This window comes from Cuculus canorus, chromosome 1 (genome assembly GCF_017976375.1).
Source record: "Cuculus canorus isolate bCucCan1 chromosome 1, bCucCan1.pri, whole genome shotgun sequence".
Classification (NCBI taxonomy): domain Eukaryota; kingdom Metazoa; phylum Chordata; class Aves; order Cuculiformes; family Cuculidae; genus Cuculus; species Cuculus canorus.
In genome coordinates, this window is record NC_071401.1 from 107,174,974 (window position 1) to 107,198,660 (window position 23,687).

The 23,687-nt window shown below is 40.4% G+C and overlaps 1 protein-coding gene across 5 annotated transcripts in view; it reads right to left on the minus strand.

Annotated features, from left to right (window-relative positions):
* Positions 1-23,687, minus strand: part of GBE1 (1,4-alpha-glucan branching enzyme 1) — a 165,974-nt gene that overhangs the window by 83,658 nt on the left and 58,629 nt on the right. For all 5 annotated transcript variants that reach the window (XR_008448209.1, XR_008448211.1, XM_054056455.1 and 2 more), the window contains exons 4-7: positions 19,214-19,339; positions 17,726-17,861; positions 15,373-15,463; positions 13,778-13,987 (exon numbers count right to left, since the gene is read on the minus strand). Coding sequence is in view for 3 of the 5 variants with exons in the window: in XM_054056455.1 (XP_053912430.1) it covers positions 13,778-13,987; positions 15,373-15,463; positions 17,726-17,861; positions 19,214-19,339 (563 nt within the window). In the remaining 2 variants the exon portion in view is untranslated. The remainder of the gene's footprint in view (positions 1-13,777; positions 13,988-15,372; positions 15,464-17,725; positions 17,862-19,213; positions 19,340-23,687) is intronic.

Sequence of the window (23,687 nt, forward strand, 5' to 3'; positions counted from 1 at the left end):
ATCTAGTTCCAACCCCCCCTGCCATGGGCAGGGACACACCCCCCTAGACCAGGCTGCTCAAGACCCCATCCAACCTGGCCTTGAACACCTCCAGGGATGGGGCAGCCACAACTTCCCTGGGCCATCTCTTCCAGTGCCTCACCACCCTAATCATGAAGAATTTCTTCCTAATGTCTAGCTTAAATTTTCCCCTCTACAATTTATAGCCATTAACCCTTGGCCTATCACCACAGGCCCCTGTAAATAGTCCCTTCCTAGCTTTCTTGAACACTCCCCCTTCAGGTACTGGAAGGCCGCTATAAAGTCTCCTTGGAGCCTTCTCTTCTCCATGCTGAATAACCGCAATTCTCTCAGCCTATCTTCATAGCAGAAGTGCTCTACCCTTCTGATCATCTTCATGGCCCTGTTCTGGACCTGCTCTAATAGTTCCATATACTCCTTATGTTGAGGATTCCAGAACTGGACATGATACTCTTAAGTGGGTTCTCACAAGGGCAGAGTAGAGGGGCAGAATCACCTTCCTCGACCCGCTGGCCACGCTTCTTTTGATGCAGCCCATGATATGGTTGGCCTTCTGGGCTGCAAGCACACAATGCTGGCTTACATTGAGCTTCTCATCAATCAGCACCCCAAAGTCCTTCCCCACAGGGCTGCTCTCAATCACATCATTCCCGAGCCTGTATTGAAACCACAGGCTGCCCCAACCCAGGTGTAAAACCTTGCACATTGCCTTGCTGAACCTCATGAGGGCCACGCAGGTCCACTTCTCCAGTTGTCCAGGTCCCACTGGATGACATTCCATCCTTCCGGTGCGGCAATGGCACCACTCTGCTTGGTGTCATCTAAAAACTTCCTGAGGGTGCACTGGATCTCGCTGTCTATATCACAGAAACGTGGTGGGATGACTCACATAACTGGACTACAGCTATGTTGGGATATAAACTCTTCAGGCGGGACAGGAAGGGTAGGAAAGGAGGCGGGGTAGCCCTCTATGTCAAAGAGTGCTTTGATACTCTTGAACTGGATTACAGTGAGGACGGGATCGAGTGCCTATGGGTTAAAATCAGAGGAGCCCACAAGAAAGGGGACTTTGTGATAGGAGTCTGTTACAGACCACCCAGCCAAGAAGAAGCTGCTGATGAGCTCTTCTATAAAGAGCTGGGGACAGTCTCTAAATCTCTGCCTCTTGTCCTTGTGGGAGACTTTAACTTTCCGGATGTCTGCTAGAAGTACAATACAGCAGAAAGGAAACAGTCTAGGAGGTTCCTGGAGTGCATTGAAGACAACTTCCTTGCACAACTGGTTAGCGAACCAACAAGGGAGGGTGCCTTCCTAGACCTGCTGTTTGTGAATAGGGAAGGTCTTGTTGGGGATTTGACGGTTGGAGGACGCCTGGGATTAAGCGATCATGAGATGATAGGGTTTTCAGTTCTAGGTAGGATTAAGAAGGGGATTAGCAAAACAGTCACATTAAACTTCCAGAGGGCAGACTTTGGCCTGTTCAGAAGGTTGATTAGCAAAGTCCCGTGGGAAACAGTCCTTCAGGGCAAGGCAGCCCACGAGGGTTGGGCGCTCTTGAAAAATGAAATCCTAGCAGCTCAAGAGCAGGCCATCCCTGTGTTCCGGAAAAGGAGCCGGCGGGGGGAAAAGCCAGCTTGGTGGAGCAGGGAGATCTCAAGATGCGTCAATAATAAGAAGAAGCTTTATGTGCTTTGGAGGAAAGGACAGGCATCTTGGGTGGACTACAGGAACGAAGTGAGATCGTGCAGGGAAAAAATCAGGAGGGCCAAGGCCCAACTAGAATTAAAACTCGCTAAGTCTGTGAAAGACAACAAAAAGTCTTTCTACAAGTACATTAACAGGAAAAGGAGGACGAGGGAGAATATCCAGTCTCTATTGGATGCAGAAGGAATAACAGAGACAGGGGATAAGGACAAGGCTGAGGTACTAAATGCCTTCTTCGCCTCAGTCTTTAATAGCAAAGAAAGTTCTTCCTTCTGTTTACAAATCCAAGAGTTAGAGGGGCAGATTGAGGCTCCCGTGATCCAAGAGGAGGCGGTTAGAGACTTGCTTGCCCAGCTAGACGCCCACAAGTCTGTGGGGCCGGATGGGATCCACCCAAGAGTATTGAAGGAACTGGCGGATGTCCTTTCCAAACCCCTATCCATCATCTTCCAGAGGTCCTGGCTGACTGGGGAAGTTCCACTAGACTGGAGGCTGGCTGATGTTGTGCCCATATATAAGAAGGGTTGCAGAGAGGATCCGGGGAACTACAGGCCTGTCAGCCTCACCTCAGTGCCAGGGAAAGTCATGGAACAGGTAATCTTGAGTGCTATCATGAAGCACATGCAAGAGAACCGGGTGATCAGGCCCAGTCAACATGGGTTTACAAAAGGCAGATCTTGCCAAACTAACCTGATCACCTTCTATGACAAAATCACTCGACTACTGGATGGGGGAAAAGCTGTGGATGTAGTCTTCTTGGACTTCAGTAAAGCCTTTGACACAGTTTCTCACAGCATTCTGCTTCAGAAACTGTCAGCCTCTGGCCTGGACAGGCGTACACTCTCCTGGGTTGAAAACTGGTTGGATGGCCGGGCCCAGAGAGTGGTGGTCAATGGAGTTAACTCCAGCTGGAGGCCAGTCACAAGTGGAGTTCCTCAGGGCTCGGTACTGGGTCCAGCCCTGTTCAATGTCTTTATCAATGACCTGGATGAAGGCATTGAGTGCACCCTCAGCAAGTCTGCAGATGACACTAAGCTGGGAGGAAGTGTCGATCTGCTGGAGGGTAGGGAGGCTCTGCAAAGGGATCTGAACAGGCTGGACCGCTGGGCCAAGACCAATGGGATGAGGTTTAACAAGGCCAAATGCCAGGTCCTGCACTTGGGGCACAACAACCCTATGCAGCGCTACAGACTGGGGGAAGAATGGCTGGAGAGCTGCACGGTAGAGAAGGACCTGGGGGTGCTGGTTGACAGCCGACTGAATATGAGCCAGCAGTGTGCCCAGGTGGCCAAGAAGGCCAATGGCATCTTGGCTTGTATCAGAAATGGGGTCACCAGCAGGTCCAGGGAGGTTATTCTCCCTCTGTACTCAGCACTGGTGAGACCGCACCTTGAATACTGTGTTCAGTTCTGGACCCCTCACCACAAGAAGGATGTTGAGACCCTGGAGTGTGTCCAGAGAAGAGCAACAAAGCTGGTGAGGGGGCTGGAGAACAAGTCTTACAAGGAGCGGCTGAGAGAGCTGGGGTTGTTTAGCCTGGAGAAGAGGAGGCTGAGGGGAGACCTTATTAGTCTCTACAACTACCTGAAAGGAGGTTGTGGAGAGGAGGGAGCTGGCCTCTTCTCCCAAGTGACAGAGGACAGGACAAGAGGGAATGGCCTGAAGCTCCGTCAGGGGAGGTTCAGGTTGGATATCAGAAAAAAATTCTTCACAGTAAGAATCATTGGCTACTGGAACAGGCTGCCCAGGGAGGTGGTCGAGTCACCTTCCCTGGAGGTGTTTAAGGAATGGGTGGATGAAGTGCTTAGGGACATGGTTTAGGGAGTGTTAGGAATGGTTGGACTCGATGATCCAATGGGTCCTTTCCAACCTTGTGATTCTGTGATTCTGTGATGCAAGACATTAAACACCAGTGGTCCCAGTATGGACCCCTGTGAGACACAACTTATCACAGATCTCCACCTGGACATTGAGCCGTTAACCACTACTCTCTGAACGTAACCATCCAACCAACTCCTTATCCACTGAACTGTCCACCTATTAAATCCATATCTCTCCAATTCAGAGAGAAGGATTCATGGAGGACCATGTCAAAGGCTTTACAGAAGTCCAGATAGATTACAACTGTCGGTTTTCCAGTGTCCACTGATTTTTACCCCATCATAGAAAGACACTGGGTTGGTCAGACAGGACTTGCCCTTACTGAAGCCACACTGCTTTCTTAGTGCAAGACCCACTATTTCCTTTAAGGTGTTTTGTAGAAATTTCCTTCCTGGCACCTACTACCTCAGAAGTCTCCCACTCACCTCCACAGGACTTCAGTTGTGCCATGGCATCACCAGCATAGAATCATAGAACAGTTAGGGTTGGAAGGGACCTTAAAGATCATCTGCTTCCAACCCCCCTGCCATGGGCAGGGACAGCAGGTGCTGTCCTGGGGCAGCAAGTGGAGGGCCCATACCAACACTCCATCCTTCCAGCCCACTGTGTGTCTTCCTGCAGCTTGTCACAGGCAAGCCTGATATTATTGCCCTCCCCCTTCATATCTAGTTTAAAGCCATGTCAATGAGCCCTACAAGCTCCTGAGCAAAGGCCCTCCTCCCCCTTTGAGAAAGGTGGCTCTCATCTGATAACTGTAAACTTGGTGTCAGGTAGACCACCTCATTGTCAAAAAAACTCAAGTTATTATGGTGACAGCAGCCACGAAGCCATGTATTAATAGACTGGACCCATCTGATCCTTCCAATGTCACTGCCCGTAACTGGAAGGAGGGATGAAAAAATACTTGGGCCTGAGATTCCCTCACTAGCCGTCCCAAGGCTCTAAAATCTCTTTTAATCACCCTTGAGCTATGTACTGCAGTTTCGTCACTTCACACATGGAAAAGCACTAACTGGTATTAGTCTGACGGCTGTACCATACTGGGGAGTTTCCTAGCAACACCCCTAACCCGGGCTCCTGGGAGGCAGCAGCCTTCCCTGCGAGTAGGGTCTGCTCAACATATCGGATCCTCCGCTCCCCTCAGCAGGGAGTCACCTACAACTATGACTCACCTTTTCTTCCTCATGGCAGTTGTAGTAAGTTGAGAGGGTTGTCTTCCTGGTCTTTGCCCCTCTTCTGATGTAGATGAATTGTCACCCACATTGTCCCCTGGTCAGTCTTCCACAGCTAGAGCCTCGTATCTGTTGTGCAGAGGCACCTGGGGAGGTGTGGGCAAGGAGGGGGTTCGTTTTCTGTGCCTACTGGTGAACATGCTTCCACTCACCACTCCCCTTTAGGAGTCCCTGCCTATATTCTGGTGGAGGGAGAATACCAAATCCCTTTGATCAGGGGCTTTTTCCGGTGTTTGTCTCTGTTCCTGTTTCAGGAAGCTCAAGGTGTAGTTCCATCAGTCTATCTCTAGCTCAGACTCCCTGATACTTTACTTCATCTAGCAGCTCTGCCACGAGGCCGAAGAGATCTACCTGCTTGTGCTTCATGCGACCGTTGCCTCTGCTGCCCTCTGTTTCCAGAGCAAGCTGGTGGCCCTCCCTGCAGCCAAAGACCTGGGCAGCTGCATGTTTTTCTGAGAGCTCAGTCTGGGCTGACATGTCCCTCCTGGCAGGTGCAGAGGATGCAGCCTCCTGACGGGTGGATAACATTGCTGGGCTCCCTCTCACTGACTGAACTCATCTCCTGAGGATGGAGATTGTGCCCTCCCTAGCACCCTTGCAAACTGCCAAGCCCCACCCTTCTAATGAGGCCCACCCTTGTTAGCATGCTCCTGTTCAAAGAGCTCCTAAGGGGCCATTTAAATCTGCCTCGGCTGCTTCTGGGAACACTTCACTCACCCACCTCACCCCCACCAGCTGCCACACAGCAGCTACTACAACCCAGATTCAGGAGCCACCTGCCCCTAGCTCCCTGTTGCAAGGCGCACTCATTCCACAGAGCATGTTTTAGCCTCGATCTAGCTTCTGGCTGCAGAACTTCCCATGCCTGCTGGTGATTTTCACCAACTGCATTACTCATGCACTTATTTCCTGTGCTACAAACTAAACTCATTAACTGTACTAGAACAACTTAGGAAAAAACTTTAGATAGATCAGCTATCTAAACTGACAATGGCCATCTCTATGACAATGATTTTCTGTTGTTTCCAAATAACTTTATACCAATTTTTAACAGATTATAAGGGACTGTATTATAGACATATAAAAATACTGGTAAAGAGTTAGCCTCCGTATCAAAGAGGAGATACAGAGAGGAACCAGGACAAACAGATATTGGATTGCAATTCTCATGGCAAACTATAAAGAATTCTACAAAGCTACCTTTATACAAGGAACTACCCAAAACAAATGCATGGGGAAAAAATCCAGCCAAGCAAAAAATATCCTTACGGAAATCTTTTTTTCTAAATCTACTTCAGAACAATTTGTTCTGTACCCAGGGATAAAGCTTTTCATACAATAGTTCCCTTATTCGTTAAGACACATTTGACATGATACACTATTTCGGTTCTTTGACTTGTCCTGTAACCATATTGGCCATAATAGAACTTAGAAGAAAAATCAGCAAAAGCTACTCTCAGTCCATCCATTACTATTATACTAGTAGAATCAGCTTGTGTATATTCATTACAATTTCACTAATATTTTTGTAATTATGAACTCCAATAAAATTTATCTCAATTACATTAGTTCCAAAGTCAAAGCAATTTTTGAATTTAAATAACCCTAGAGAAAATTTCCATATAAAGCTGAGTAGGTCCATAGAAATCCTCCCTAAATTTTGGCATAGATTCACTGACAGTTCCATCAAAAACTGAACCTCAGCTAGGAAGCAATTTGGTAGGACAGAGACAGCTACCATCTGAAGTAGCAGGCTGTCCAGCTCACTTGGATGCATTGATCTCCACTTTAGTTTCAACCAACTTCTAGGGACAGGAATCTGTTTTTATGCTAGTCCACTAAAAGGCATTCCTCAAGAAAACATAACATTGCTTTGAAAACTGAAAGCAATATAACAGACCAATATGATTATTTGCAGATCATTTCTAATCTGTTGGCTATAAATACACTGCTGACTCCTGTAAATTTCACAGAAAGGGTCATTGGGTGCTGGAACAGGCTGCCCAGGGAGGTGGTTGAGTCACCATCCCTGGAGGTATTTAAAAGACAGGTGGATGAGATGCTCAGGGGCATGGTTTAGTGGTTGATAGGAATGGTTGGACGTGGTGATCCTGGAGGTCTTTTCCAACCTGGTGATTCTATGAAATGTCTACCATATTTGACAGCTTATAATTTTCTATCTTGTAGACATGTCAATTGCTTTATCCTCTGTTGTTATCAATTTTCTTTCCCTCTCCAATGAGGCTTCGAAAAATGGATTTCAAGTGGATCTGTACATTAGACAACATATGCACACCAGAATCAGGGAAAAAAAATGACAGTTATCTTAATGATCCCACCTTCTTTCCCCGATACCATAGCCTAATTTTCCTCCAACTTGGGTGAAACCTTATTAGAAGAAAGTCAAGCTGTCGAATTTCGTTTGCAGATTTTCTTTAGAACATCTTCCTTGTCTCAAAGTTATACAACCATCACCCTTTTCCCCAGCATGATCTTCTATTCACAACAGATATTGCTCATACAACCTGCCGCAGTAATCACAAGAATGCTGTGAAAACTGTCAATTTAAGTGTGGATTACTAAATGCAAGACCATTATTGCATTTAGACTGATGAGGAATGATTCTCATGATTCAGAATGATTCAGCATGTTGAATCTTGCCGGATTTTAGATCCCCATTGAAATACCTTAATCAGCTTCAGGTAAGAGTGACTGAGTCTATTCAGGATATGATTGAATTTAATTGGCTGGCAATAGTGACCTCTATATTTCAAAATATGCTGCGTGACAAAATTCAGAACAATTGGCTGCAATTTTTCAGTGTGGCTTTTCTTAAAATATCAATATTTCGCTGTATTACTATACCACTTTTTGTGCAGTTACATTTTAGAAAATTCCCATAAAGCTGTGATCGCTATGATGGAGGTTAATGCAGGAGACTGTACACTTCAATGAAAGTTACACATATTCTTACTTGAAACAGCTTCTGAGCATCTGTGGATTTAAAGCCTCCCAGTATGCTATATTAATCTAAATACAGAGTAGTAAAACAATTAAGCTTCTAGATGAATGTTTAATTAAAGAATTAAAGCAATTCTACAGCAGGTCTAGACTGCGTATACTATAATTCATATGCTCATGGCTAGAACCGCTTTTTTTCATCCTCTCCCCTCCTTCCTAACTGGGAATTCAACTGTGTCCCAAAAGCTGTATAGCTTCAATGTCTAAGGAAATTGCTTAGTTAAGAGAGAGCTGCGAAAAAGTCTTTAAAGCATAGCTATGCAAGGTAAGAACAGTAAAGTTACAGATAAAGATGGTTTGCTAGTAGCTCAAAGATTAAAAAGGAAGAAAGAGGAAAGGTGCACAATTGCACAAGAAAATCATATGGATTCTGAAAAATATAACCCAGCACCATCAAGGGCCTCTTACAGGTAGAAGAAGCCTCTTTTCTCCTATACCAATGCCTGCCTGGCCAGTAGAGACTCTTTAGGAGTCTAGTTGGAAGCTAAACGTACTAGTAGCTTTTAATTCCTACCTATCCTTTGTCCATGTTAACTAATAAGTAATAGTTTGCAGTCAAGTGCACCCTGTTAGCACTCTGTAAAACAAATGTGAATAAAGCAACCCTAAGATGAATACCAAGAGCACACATACCACATTATTTGCATTTTGTAACGCATGCTGCTGTGCCAACTTAAGGATTAAGTGCATTAGGCAAAGAATCATAATCTTTAATGCTGTATTACTCCATAAAGCACCAATTTACATCAATTTAAAATGCTAAACATGCTAATGAGTAGCAGTGTATCCATTTCTTCCAGAAAAATGACTGTTAAAAACCATGGTGAAGCTCACACATAAGGCAACAAGTTTCACTTCCACAGATATTTAGAAGAGCTCAACATTGAACTTTAGGCTAGTTAAGCCCAAAAAAATTTATCTGGAGACTCACATTAAGAGAATTATGAGCCCTACTAAATAACACTGATATCTGAAAGATACATTTCACAATCCCTTCCATCTACTAACAGTATTACACTAGTGTCAGCTAAAGAGTGGGAAATGCAAAATCAGAAGAAAGGCAAAAAAAAAATAGGTAAAGAAACAGCTGCTTAAGGAAAAATTAAATATCAGCTTTAGCAGAGACAGCTCAAGATGCTAGAAGATCAACATGCCCTCTAAAAAGTCAGATCCCTAAGTGAAGTACAGTGGTATCTTGACATTGGTGGACCTTTTTTGCCCCTAAAATACAGCATGAATTCTACGCAGGATTTAAACAGGGGGTGGCAGAAAAGGCCATAATCTCAGCATCAAAACATCGTTGTACTGTACCATTTTAGATGCAAGAAAACAGTAGAAATACTCTCATGAGGCTGGAAAAGGAAGAGAAATTCCAGGTGAACCACACAGCTCTGGAGGGGCAACTGGAGGACAGGTCATTTAAACCAGAACTAAAGTGCGCGCCATGGCACCTGACAGCTGCCCTATTCCAACGGCAGGGCTTAAAGCAGTTTCTGAACTATAGTAGTTTATATCCCACTTTAAGAGAAATTGAAGAAAGCTATCACATGGAGCTACAATCAGCTTCTCCACCAACAGTTCAGAATACAGCTGGAGAGAACATCTGGTTAGGCAGCAGGGGACTAGCATGTCATCTGTTGCCCTGATGTAAATTGTGGCTTCTGGGATAGTGTTTATACTCTAGACTCTAACGATACCATTTCAAAGCACATTTAGTGTCGATGTCACTTGAAACTTCATAAATGTGAAAGAAAAGACTAAAAAAAAAAAAAGAAAAAAAAGGATATTTCTCCCATTATACAGCTTAGTTAAGTAATCTTCCTTTCCTCTCTAGCACTTACAAACCATAATTCCCAAAACAGAGTACCAACAACAAATAGAAACAAGACAAAACCTGTAGGTGAACAGGCCAAAGGATTCCCACTAGCTATTGCTTGGTGCCTTCTTAAAAGAACCAAAGCAGGGACATGTGAAATCCAATCTAGAAAAAACACTGCAAACAAGGCAAAAAAAAAAAAAAAGTCTCAAAAGACATGTCAAGGACGCCTGCTGGCCCCAGAACCTTGTATCATACTGCTGCATGCAAGGAAGCAGGAATCTGTAATTAAATGCAGAATGTAATTCAATCTGACTTTTGTGCCAAATTCTTCTTCTTGATAGAGCACGAGCTTGACATGTTGGCTAAGTGCTCAGGTGAAAAGGGTCACAGTACTAAAAAAAGGCAAAATAAACACAAATTTTAAGGTATCACATGATACCTGTGAAGTTTTACTTCTACCATTGTTCCTAAACACCCACAGAAATGTATTGGTATACCTACTGTCCCTTAGAACAGGATTAAGAAAGCGTAAAATCTAAAAAAGCCTAATGAAAAAAGAGGAATATAGAGCCTTAAAAATCAAAATAATACTCTCAGATCTCAATAAGCCTAGAAAGGCAGCATCATTCACACATTTTAATTATGTATTGCTGGAAAAAAAACATGACTTATCTTTGCTAGGTAATATCTTGTTCTCAATTATTTTTCAAATCGTTTTTGCCCAATTAGTATTAGACACATTTGCTGTATGGAGAAATGAATTTAAATCAAAACATAATCAACTACTCTAGTTGTGATCTCACCTCATCTCCAGGGTCTACACCATCACTTCTAATGAACTTGGAAGCTGAATAATCTCCAAATATGATTTTAGGAAAGAAAAACCATTACATTTAGGCTTGTGCTAGATTAGTTGGAAATAGAATCCTTACTTAAGATGAAAGGGTGTTTATATTTATTTTGAATGAGCAATCTCCAACAGGATCACAACAGAGACAAGGTACCTAATTTACCACAAAATTAACTAAACAGTGCCAGCTAGTCTATAAGTCTAGAGCCTGTGGCATCGCTTTGACTTTATGGCATTTCCCTTCCATGAGTTCAGGGATAGGAAAGCCACATTTTTAATAGGAACCAAGCCAAAATATATATAAGTTTTGTTTTTAAAAAACATTATTAAAATAAACTGGAATCCAAATTAACATGTTTGAAGAAAAAACTGCCTGGTTCCATAGTTTAAAAAAACTGGAAAAATGTGCCCAAATTATGAAACTGGAAGTTTATTTCTGAACCTGGGGCTTTTGCCTTTTTTTTAATGCAGAATTTATACTACTATTCTTGAAAAAAGATTTAAGCAGAGAATATTATTTTAGTCAAATTACTTTACCTCCAAATTCTCATTTTACTGAAATTCTGGTTTTATTCTCATGTGACAACTCCCTGAACAGTATAATTTTTAAGCTGCTGTTTACAATTTATCAAAAAGTTCAACACTTGTATAAACAGACTACAAAATATACAATTATACTGCTCATTAAGCATCAAAGTTCATAATACAAAACACACTTCTATCTTTCTTAAGTTGCACTATGATGCTAGAGGTGCAACATTCAGGTTCATCCTTTGAACAGTTTTACTACTGCTTTTCTTGGAACTATTCTCTGCTTAAGTCAATATTACTAAAAATACAGTACTTGAAAAACATCATGGGTATAATCCATTTTGCATAGATGTAGCTATTTTGCCACCTTCTGTTACAATGAGTATTCATAGTCCCCTTCCCAGACAACTAAATAATCTTGCAAATGCTGAGACAAATCTACTGATATCTTGGCTTTCAAAGAAAACGTAGACAGACTGTACTGATAAAGCAATTGTTTCTTAATCTCTTTCATGGCAGAGAATTAGTTTCTCTCATTTCCGAAGTAAATTGAGCATTCTTTGTATTTGATGTTTAAGTACCTGTAGATTTCACAGTTCTTCCCACTACAGAAGAGAGAAGGCTGTACTGTCTGAAAGAATTTGCCTCAGAAAGCAACCTCTTCTGTGTATCGTTCAACAGATCGTGTTTCATGTCATTTACTTTCAGTAAAATTTGAACATTTGCAAGCAACTCGAGTCACTCAGTTTTATACTCCCCTCTTTCAGACTAGAGTTGCTCATTTACTGGAATGGAAATTAGCAGGCATGTCACTAAAGCCTAAATGGGAAAAAAAATAACATTCAATAAAATGCCAGTTATGATTCTTTCTCATTTTTGGAATGGACCTGAACACTCAGGAAAAAAAGTAAAGGAGAAAGAATCAAACCAATTTTTCATCAGCTCCAAGCAACTTAAACATGATTGTTACATCTTTTAAGCCTTAAAATTTGGCTATGAATACACACAGACCATTTGATGTTTCAGATATCAGGATTAAAGAAGCCCTTAATGACTAAACCAGTGCACTTCACAGCTTCCTGTGCTTGAAGGGGAAGGAAGAGTTTCACTAAAAGTTTAAGACAGGAAATTTAAAATTTTTGTTGCATTTCACTAGAGGACAGGGGATGGGGAATGACTTATGAGGGACCCTCAGTCATCCAGAGCATTATTTTTACTCATCAGTAGAGCAAAGATTCAATTTCTCCGGTCTCTGCTATTTCCTAATTTCTTCTCTTCCCCCTCACCATTCTTTCCTCTCCTCTGTTCCAGCATTCAGTCTGGTATCTATTCTGATCACATAGGATGAAAAGTAATTATGCAGTGATGCCCCTTCCCAATGAATACAGGCAAATATCACTGACCAAACAGACCTGAGCAGGAACTTCTTCTGCTCTGAATAAACATTTAACATCGCCAAGTGCTATCTAGAAAGCATTCTGCTATTTCTTTCATTTACAAATGAAACACTCATTACCAGCACCACCTTTTTTCCCCCAACAAGAAGAATCTGCCGCTGCTTGGAAAAGAGGAAGGTCCATAATTCCCTTCAATTTATTTTCTCACTAGATAAGTCAGTACCGCACACTTCTTCATTATATATAAGCATAAAATGAAATAAAGTGTGAAATCATGTTGTATTGACATTAAAGCTCCAAAATTATCTGAAACAGAATTTTAATATGAATATAAAGGTTAATAGGAAGCAACTCAAACAGGAAATTATTATGATCAGACATACTAAAATGCATTTGTTATAATCATTCAAGTCACAATTCAAAAAGGTCCCCTAATTCATCAGTTAAGTTGTCCCAAATAACTAAATAAACAACAGCTCACTTTTAAGTAACATAAGTCCTTAAGTTACTTCCTACACTGGCCACTTGGTTTAATTGAAGTTGTGAGCTAGGGTGCAAGGAGTTTCCATTAAACAGCTGATCAAAAACTCAAGCAACATTATCTGCTAGTCATCATCTGGTATTAAACATATGATTTGACACACACTATTTATACTAGTTAATTGTGTCTGTGCCCAAACTCAGTCTCTAAAACCGCTTACTGAAAGTAACCCCTGTTGTGTATTAACTGTTGAGTGACCTCTGGAAGCTCTTTGGATTGGAGTTAATTGTCTTGAGGCAAATTCTTTGCTACATTTCAACAATCTGGCTGTTTGACAATAATTTCCAGAGGCTGGAAGTTTTCTTCAGCTTTTCTTATTCTTTACTTTATCTAGATATTTAAATATTATATATCTCATATATACTTACAAATAATATATAATGTGAAAACAGAAGTAAAAGCCATTTTATAACATCTACAATACTTAATTATATATAACAAATATTCCTAGATAATATTTTGAATAGGTATCTATATATTAAAAATATTTGAATCTATTTTAAAATTAAAATAAAAATAAAAAAATACATAACCACATAATATAATATGTGATACATACAATACACATGCTATATAATATGTATATAAGCAATCATAAATGACTTAAGACTAAGAAAGCCTAAGTATTCCTAGTTAGTCCTAGATTTTAAGGATTCAGCAAAGTAAATTAATTGAATTCTTGAACAAACCAAATGACTTTCCTAGTCTGAATAAAAGTTTTATTTAAACTGGTAAAAAATAATTACCATTAACACACCTTAAATGACATTTTATACTTACTTTGCATAGTCAAAGAGCCTGCTGTCCCAGAGCTGATGATTTCCTTTATGACCAGAATGGAAGAAACAAGAATCCGTACCATCAAATTTATTGAGGCCATCTTCAGAGTTTTTTGATGCATGGCTGTGTACAACATCCAGCAGAACAGTGATTCCCATTGAGTGAGCAACATCAATCATTTCTTTCAGGTCATCTGGAGTTCCATAACGGCTATCAGCAAGAAAATACAATGAGTGGTACAACCTGAACTTAAGCTGACGATACTGAACATTATGCAAAAACTACACTTAAATCAGTAGTTCCTCATCACACAGTCTCCAGTTGTATTTAAGTTATTTTTTCAGCCTCTTGAGTAATAGCTATTGATTACAAACTGATAATTAAAACAGTTTATTTATAAAAATTACATCATGCTTGCATGCGATGTTTCACAGAAATAGTTTCAAAGGTTTATTCTTCCCTCTTAATCTGTTTAAACATCAAATTCAATATAAAAAGATAACTGATACAACTTAAAGCTTCTATTTAATCATAGAGTCATAGAATGGGCTGGAAGGAACCTTGAAGATTGTCTAGTTCCATCCCCTCTGCCATGGGCAGGGACACCTCCCACTAGGTCAGGTTGCCCAATACCTCATCCAACCTGGCCTTGAACACCTCCAGGGATGGGGCACCCACCGCTTCCCTGGGCAACCTATGCCAGTGTCTCATCACCCTCACAGGAAAAAAAATCTTCCTATTATCGAGTCTAAATCTAGTCTCTTGCAACTTAAAATATTGAACACTTTCAAGAGTCAAGAATATTTACATAATATTGCAGGAATAAAATAATCTATGACGACTACAAAAGTAGATGTACATTCATGAAAGTCCTCAAAGTACACTATTTGCTGCTGTCCTGTTTGCAGCAGGTTTAGGTATTATATTATTTTCCACTTTGTTTTAAATAAAGAGCTTTGTCTCCTATGTCTGGCATATGTTTCTTTCAACTAAGCCAGCTAAAACTTCGTGTCTACGTAAGCTTAGTCTGGTTGCCACTTGAACTTCATCAAAGGGAAAAAAAATAAAAATCACAACATTCAGGTCTATAGTAATATTTTTAACAATTACCTGAATAAGTTTACCATCTATTTTCACTCTAGGCCACAAATCTAAGTAGTCTATTGCAAGTGCAGGAAAACATTTCCCCCAGAACACACAGAGCCATGATTTTAATCAAGTTTACTATGAAAAAGTAGTGAACAGTTCTGTTTATCATAGAAGAATAACTTACACATCATGTTTGTCACTGCCAAGGATTTCAAAACACAAGCCGCGTACATAAAGACTACTGAAACTGGATTAGCTAGAATACGCTATGACAGCTGAGGTTACTTATAATCTTCTTGTCTGGATCCTATTCAAAGTGTTTCACAGAACAGCTGATCACTATGCCAAATTGATTTCAGATTTAAAAGGAAGCTTGAGCAAATACCTAAACTATTACTCTCTCTTTCCATTAAACACTTGCAAACACACATATACAGGCATACTGATTTCACTGGCTGGAGAGCAAAGTAAAAGAACAGAGAAGATGCAGAAGTATTTAAACCTACCTTGAAGCTGCAAAGAAGCTTGTGACCTGATAACCAAAACTGGCATAGTATGCGTGTTCCATAATAGCCATCAGCTGGACACAGTTATATCCTATTAAAAGAAGAAGAAATAAACAAAAAAACCACCTGCCTTAAAGATAGTTAAAAGAAGATACATCACTGGCAAAATATCCCTCCCAGTCTTGTCTCATTTTAGAGGATTCTAACTAACAATTAACAATGAAAGATCGAGTCTCTCTCAAGAAGCAATTCCACCTAATTGTTTATACTTAAATAATCTTCTATTGAAAATGGAACAGCGATCCACATATAGCTAGGTGTACTGAAGCAGGTTTATAATGCATAAGTGATATGCAAATGTAATCTTATTTTAACTTTGGAATATTAACAATGTCAATCTGCTTGTCCAAAATTTCCCACTCTCTTTCGACAAATATTACACTCCCTTTCCATAGGAGTCTTTCAAGAAAGAGAAAACACAGAAGTGATGTGGTTTTGTTCCGAGTTTACCGAAGAACCAAGGCAGTACAGGAGGCATAGGAGACACGCTGTCTTTTGTATCACCTAAGACAGCTTGGTACAATATAAAGGGAGGGAAATCTAAAAAGAAAACAATACACTAATGGTGGAAGCCAGAGTACTTGCCACACATCTTAAATAAAGCTATCTCTAATATTAGTCAATAAGTGCCCCAGACAGAGAGCAAGTAAAGGCCTATCAGCAAAAGATAAACTTCAGATTTAACCTACAGTGTGTTGAGACTCCCATCACTACCACTCCTCTTAATTTAACCAAAATCTTTATTTAGTTTAGACAACACACTGGTGATTTCTTTCCTTGTTTTTGTTTTTAGATTTTGCAGCTATAAAAGAGTTATTAGAAGATAGCTGCCATGAGCTCTGCAATTTGTCAGATGCACTGCTGTTTCATAATTCAGGTTCATTGCACTTATTTACACACTTTTATAAATAAACAGCATCAAATTAATCTCATTTCATTTGCTTGCTATTTTACTATTTGTCATGCGCATATTTCTACAAACTACTAATGTCAGCATTCTTAAACACCGATGTCTTAAAGCTTGTCCTAACAAATAAGACATTCCAAAACCAAAACTAATACCCCTTAAAATATATTATAGAAAAAACCTTAACTCGCACAGTGTTTAATTAATGTATATAAGGACAAACAGTATCTATCATTTCAATACACCCTGCATAAATACGATAATGCTTTTGTTTTGTGGCTTAGCCTTTTCATGACATTTCTCCTCCCCTCCAAAGAATCTGTAGTTAAAGCAGAGAGCTTTCATAATTCTGTTTAGCTTATTAACCTCTGGGTATGATTGAAATTCTTTGGCAGCAGAGAAAGAGTCATAGATAGGCAATGTGGAATCCAGCTTTACTTTTTGTTGAGGGCCTCCAGATGTGCAAACTCCCTCATCACACCTGCAAGCTCAACTTTATTGAAAAGCAAATGCCAGTTCTGTGAAACACTGACTCAACAAGTAAACCTACAAGAAAAACATATGGCTTCTTCAGGCACTCTGATAAATTAAGAAAAACACAAATCAAACACAAGCACAGCCACCATCCACAGAGGTACCAGCCAAGGATGACACAACTATTGTTGAGTGTAACAAAATGTATTTCATCACAGGGCAATAAAGGTCACCGAGTTCTAATAGCCATTATAGAAAAATTGAAAAGACATCACAGGAAAAAATTATTTATCAAATAGAAACTGAAGTGAACAGGTTTGCTATGCTTCCCGAGATAATCGTCCCAGCTGTTTCTTTCATACATTGCCTCCAACAGAAGTTCTTTCCTCAAATAGGATTTCTCACTTTTAAAGTTTCCATGTTCTGATATTTCATAGCAACTGTTCAGGAGAAAAAAATTAGCATGCTTAATCTGGCAAAGAGAAAGGATAGTCCTTTCTCTCCAGATACTCCTTTGCCCTTCCTTAAAATCAAGACGTACAATTAGTAGAATCAATTAAGAACACAGTACTTTCTATAGACAATCTCACAAAACCAGGTCCTTTTTCAAGTGGAAAGCAAATCATTCCGAAAACAAATTGCCCTGCAACATTTATATAGGCTTTTACAATCACATTTTACTTAAAAATCTGTGGAATGGAATTTGATTCACATATTCTATTTCAGTCTTTGTTTCTTTTCTTCCATAGTTCTCACTTGTTTATAAAATTTTTGCTACCCTAAGAATCTATTTTTATTAGTATGTTCTATCTGAAAACTCAAAAACCTACAGACACTTGATAATTATCTTTTCTAATAAGAGCAAAGGCACGTTACAATTTTATCTCTGCAAGCATCTCTGTTATTACTTACCAAGATCCTTTATTCTAGGTAGCACATTGTATGTGAAGTTTTTATAAGAAGCTACTTTCCCTTCTGGGGAAGCAATCCCCACATGAGATTCATAGATTCTTAAGCTTTTTAACCTCTTGGGGGAAGGATGCTTATGCTACAAGAGGAAAAAAAAAAATAAGTTGTTAAAAAACAAAAGCTTAGAATTGTTGTCACATTACCTAATTATCCCACAATGAAAAATAATTTATAGTTTGGTTTGCTTTCCCATAAGAACACAAAAATTTCAGAAGCAATTAACCATACTGTACTGTTAAAGCAAACATCTATTTCAAATTAATATTCTTCATGAACAAGAAACTGGACATTCGTGATTCTATGTTTGGTTTTTTTTTTTTCACCCTTTTTAAATTACACCGAAGTATACAACTTATACCAGCTATTGCACATAAAGTTCTGAACTACTATGAAGCTTACATGAAAATAAAAGACAACAGAAAAAGATGGTTTTATTTTTTAAGTATGCCTGCTTTTTGCAGGTATTTGAAATAGCTCTGCCTTCCCCAAACTTAACATTTATAAATATTTCAATCCTAAAGAACAGTTCCATAGCACAGAATCATCTATATTCCAACAGCTTAGGATTACAAAAAATACCCCAAATCTGTAGCTGAGTACACGGTATTTCTAAATGGGTGAAAATATTTAAAGAATACAGAGACAACTGAAGTTCATCACAAAAGCTTCTCTTTATACTTGAAGAGCTAACACTTGACTAGGATTTCATTTTTTAAAACAGAAACCTTGTCTGAAGAAACTTAGGAAAACTACCAGTTCAAACCTATTTTTCCCCTAAAGCTTTTTCTTTTCCTCCCTCTCCCAATTAGAAAAACATTACAAGATTTTATATTCTATTTGCTATTTAATATTTAAATAAAAATTTGAAAAGTTAGAACAAAACAAGTAAAACCACAAGCGTATGTGAACAGTGAAAAGAATTTAAAGGGACAACATGAAGAACAAGAAGTTCTGATTGGGGTTCGCTCCCTGTACTTTACTTCCACAAGGTACCTATCCTATTCATTAAAGTACTCTTTTTTTTTTTTCTCTTTCTTTTTTCCTGAAAGAACTCAGTAAGGCCTTGTATGCACCTTAAATGTTCTTACCTCTTTTTCACCCTAGGTCATACAGCTCACTGCATTTTCAGCTACTTCCCCATTCCTCCTCCTCCTATAATGTTGGTGTGGTGTATTTTTTAAAAAAAGATATTTTTTTTTAATATGCTTTATAGGAGACTAAAAGAGTAGCTCAAAAACATTCATTATTAAAGTCACTTGTTTCTGTCAAAGCCATGAATAAAATCCCTTCACTTCTCAGGAAGTTATTTTAACTAGCTCGCTACCCTCTTTTTGTGGAACAAATGGGGTTTTTTCCCCTTCCAAGCAGGGATACAAAGCTAACTTGATACACTATTTTATACATCTTTTGAAAACAATATTTAAGCCTTACAATATACGACTGTGGTGGATTCCAGTGTACCCAATCATAATTCACTTTGTCTTCATCACGGACTACATATCTTGCCCAAGGTGAAATACGATAGAGGAGTTCACCATTTTGAGCACGAATCACCACCTATAAAATAACCACAACATAGGTATGCTGTCACATATAATTCATAACACCTTCTGTGTAAACCATAACAGAGAATGAAATAGTATGCTACACAGAAATTTAATTTAAAGAACACATTCTTTAATTTAAGGAAGCAAGTCAAGATAAGGAAGAACAACCTGGTTCACCCAGATGATTTGCAAAGGGATAGCAAATCAGGCATGTCAGAAACAGGAGTGATGTTCATGAGCAGGAGCTGAAAGGTGAACGTATATAAAGCTTCATATAAGTAATGGGAGAAAGAGCCTTCCCAAATGGATTACTGTTAGGTTCTCCAATTTCCCTTGTCACTGCTATTTCCCCACCATGTTCTTATAAATTCAAATAGACATGCAGTACAATGCCATCAAGACGAAAACTATGATTTGATTATTTGGCAAACTACCTAGGTAAGCCAATTTTAACATCTTAATTCCCTCTTCTTTTCTATGCTCTGAGTCCTGACCAATATCGTATACATCAGAACTACAGATCAATGCAAGAACCACAAAACAGCTTTCGGATCAAGAACAGAGGAGTAAAATTTTAACTGCTAGGTTTCTTCTGCTGTCTTTTAGTTTCTCCGGGTAGCTTCATCATTCTAATGATAAAACGAAATAACATCTGTTTACTTTCCATATTTAGTTTCCTCTGTTTTACAATGAGAAATCAAAAAGGACCATTCTTTTCAATTCCTTCAAAAAGCTCATAAAAGTTCATTTGAAAGAGTGACCAACCACAACAAACCTCGAGTTCATTTGGAGTATTATAATTTTACATAACAAAAGCAAAATTGAAATAATAACTAGGATAACATTGAACCAGGACCTTGCAGAAGACATTATATTTGAGAAGCTCGTGATATTGAACATGCTATCTCCGCTCTATTGAATAACAAATTTAATCTGTAACTTATAAAATACCCTTGGGAAGGTTATGAGAATAAAGAGGTGGAAGGTAGTGTTGCATGTTCAGGAGCTAAGGAAAACAGGTCCATGCTGTGCTGCAGGTTTCCCTTGACTGCAGAACAGCATCAGCCATCTCAGCAGAGCAGAGGGACCTCCAGGCAGCTCCCCCTCAGTACTCGCAACTAAGTCACCCCCATGGCCTTGCCTCCTTGCCTTTGTCTGAAAGCACAGGAAGACATTCTCACGGTTTAGGAGTAGAGCTTCTTTCTTGTAAGGCAATTATGTACTAGCTCCAATGACCAAAACTGAGAGCTTCTCTCCATGGACAGAAACCGCTTCACACAGCATTCCATGGGAAAATCTACCAAGACACTGTCTTGATATGATACTAGAGCAAGGTGCTCAGCATTTGAGGGTGACTTGCTTACTATCAGTATTTCTCCTCTTAGCCTAATTAAAGCAGTTATCCTATGAAGCCATTTGTGGGTAGGCCTTTCTTCTTGAGACACAGAAAGAACCCTATTCCATCTGTATCACTTCACGCCACCCCACCTCCCCGCTTACTCAGTGCAGAAGCATCAGCAGCACTGTGGTTTTGTTTGGTAATTTGGCTGCCATTAAAACAATAACACAAAAGTTCTGCAAATTTAAGACCCAGCCATGTACTGAAGTCCAGAATTTTTACTTTTGTTAAGAAGCTGACGGTTGATTTTCTAGTTTGGCTGTTGGTTTTGAGGGGCTTTGTTTTTCTTTTTCCTCCAAGGAGAGCTATGAACATCATAAGGAGCCTCAAATGCAAGTGGGGGATTAAGCATACCTTTTTATTTATTCCTTCACTAAGAAAAGTAACTTTTCTTTGCTTTCAATCCCTCGCAAGTAGTCTGGAAGAGGACAATTATCAAAGAATTGCCATTTTACCTGTGGCAAGTGTCTTTCATTATTTTGATAATTATCTGTAACCCAACCACACGGGAAAGCAGGATGAAAACACATATATATACTAGGTAGTAAAGATCAGCTTTTCTCAATATGTCTTAAACGTTGTCTTGGTGCAAGGCTGTGTGTGCTTGGGTCTTCATGCAATTTGGCAGCAGCAGAGGAGAGATGGGGAGTCAGGGAGCATACACACCACCCACCCAGTTGTGTTCCCCATGTTCACTGAGCTGTCCTGGGCTGCTGTGGCAGAGGGATTTGCACACACTAAAGAGGGAGGGGTGCCCCTGACTGCACATATACACCCAAAGGTTTCACATGGTGGTTATTCCATCAAAGCGCCAGTGAGTCCTGGAGCCTCCAGCCCCAATTCAATAACTTCCATGAACAAACCTCTGTGCATGCCCAATTCAAGAACTTCCCATGCAGAGAAATGGCACAGGTGCCACAAGCCTACTCCTCATATGCTAACAGGGGGCAGATATCCTCTATAAATAATCTGTGCCAAGAAGCACACACTCACATGCCTGCTGCCCCACAGACTATGTTTCCTGAAGAGATCTCCACTAGATTTCACTGTGGTGATGATTGTTTTTATGTTATATTCCTGTTTCCTGCTGCTTCCCTTCTTTCTCCTTCTGCCTCACTCTCTTCTTATTCTACCTCACCTTTTTTTTTTTCTGTAGGACTTTTACGGGATTTAGGTTGTATTCAAGCTCTTGTTGTAAACTGTTACTTTGACTGTGTTCAAACCACACATAGGAATTTTGAGTAGACCCCTGGAGTGATCTGTCATTCACTCTAGATTGCTGTACAAACATACATAAGAAACCTACCCCCTCCCCGAAAAGCAGGTCTGTTGGGGTAGGTCATAACACAGGTTAATGGAACTTGGTAGAATAAAGCAAGAAAGTATAATTGCTGCATCTCTCAGTGTGTATTATTATAACTCTGACAACTCCAAACAAGTTTTGCAAGGATCAATTATGACTAACCACCTTATCAGAAAAACCTAAGATAGTTATTTGAAAACACAATACAGTTGCATGGAAAAATTTCTATTGTCAAATCTGGCAAAAAGAATATTTCTGCAAATTGTACCAACACTGTAAAGATCCTTCTGGCTTAGAGCACTGCCAGTTACTCTTAAAATACTAAAAATAATCTCCTCTGATGTCACACTTCTGATAATGCTTGTTTTATCAATTTCTCCCAATTTAGCCATCACAGAAATAAGATAATTACTGCTTATAACAACCATACTCTAAGTACTCATGTTAGTACTCCTTTTTCACCAATATTCTGGCGCAATTTACACTATAGAGGCTTATGAGGGGTGGACACATTTTCTTTTAAAAAATATGTGGTAATTAATCTAAATCCAGAACATTAATCAGATATAGAATCACAAAATCATACAACCATAGCATCACTAGATTGGAAGGGACCCACTGGGTCATTGAGTCCAACCATTCCTAACACACCCTAAACCATGCCCCTCAGCACCTCGTCCACCCGTCCCTTAAACACCTCCAGGGAAGGTGACTCAACCACCTCCCTGGGCAGCCTATTCCAGTGCCCAATGATCCTTTCTGTGAATTTTTTTTTACTGATGTCCAGCCTAAACCTCTGCTGGCGGAGCTTCAGGCCCTTGTCCTGTCCCCTGTCACTTGGGAGAAGAGGCCAGCTCCCTCCTCTCCACAACCTCCTTTCCCTTTCAGGTAGTTGTAGAGAGCAATAAGGGCTCCTTTCAGCCTCCTCTTCTCCAGGGTAAACAACCCCAGCTCCCTCAGCCGCTCCTCGTAAGACTTGTTCTCCAGCCCCCTTACCAGCTTTGTTGCTCTTCTCTGGACACGCTCCAGAGTCTCAACATCCTCCTTGTGGTGAGGGGCCCAGAACTGAACACAGTACTTAAGGTGCGGTCTCACCAGTGCTGAGTACAGAGGGAGGATCAGCTCCCTGGACCTGCTGGTCACACTGCTTCTGATACAAGCCAAGATGCCATTGGTCTTCTTGGCCACCTGGGCACACTGCTGGCTCATGTTCAGTCAGCTGTCAACCAACACATCCAGGTCCTTCTCCTCTAGGCAGCTCACCAGCCACTCTGTAGCACTGCATAGGGTTGTTATGCCCCTAGTGCAGGACCTGGCATTTGGCCTTGCTAAACCTCATCCCATTGTGGTCTCAGCCCAGCAGTCCAGCCTGTTCAGATCTCTTTGCAGAGCCTCCCTACTCTCCAGCAGATCCACGCTTCCACCCAGCTTAGTGTCATCTGCAAAATTACATAGGGTGCATTCGATCCCCTTGTCCAAGTCATTGATAAAGACACTGAACAGGGCTGGATCCAGTACTGAGCCCTGGGAACACCACTTATGACCAGCCTCCAGCTGGAGTTAACTCCATTTACCACCACTCTCTGGGCCCGGCCATCCAACCAGTTTTCAACCCAGGAGAATGTGCGCCTGTCCAGGCCAGGGGCTGACAGTTTC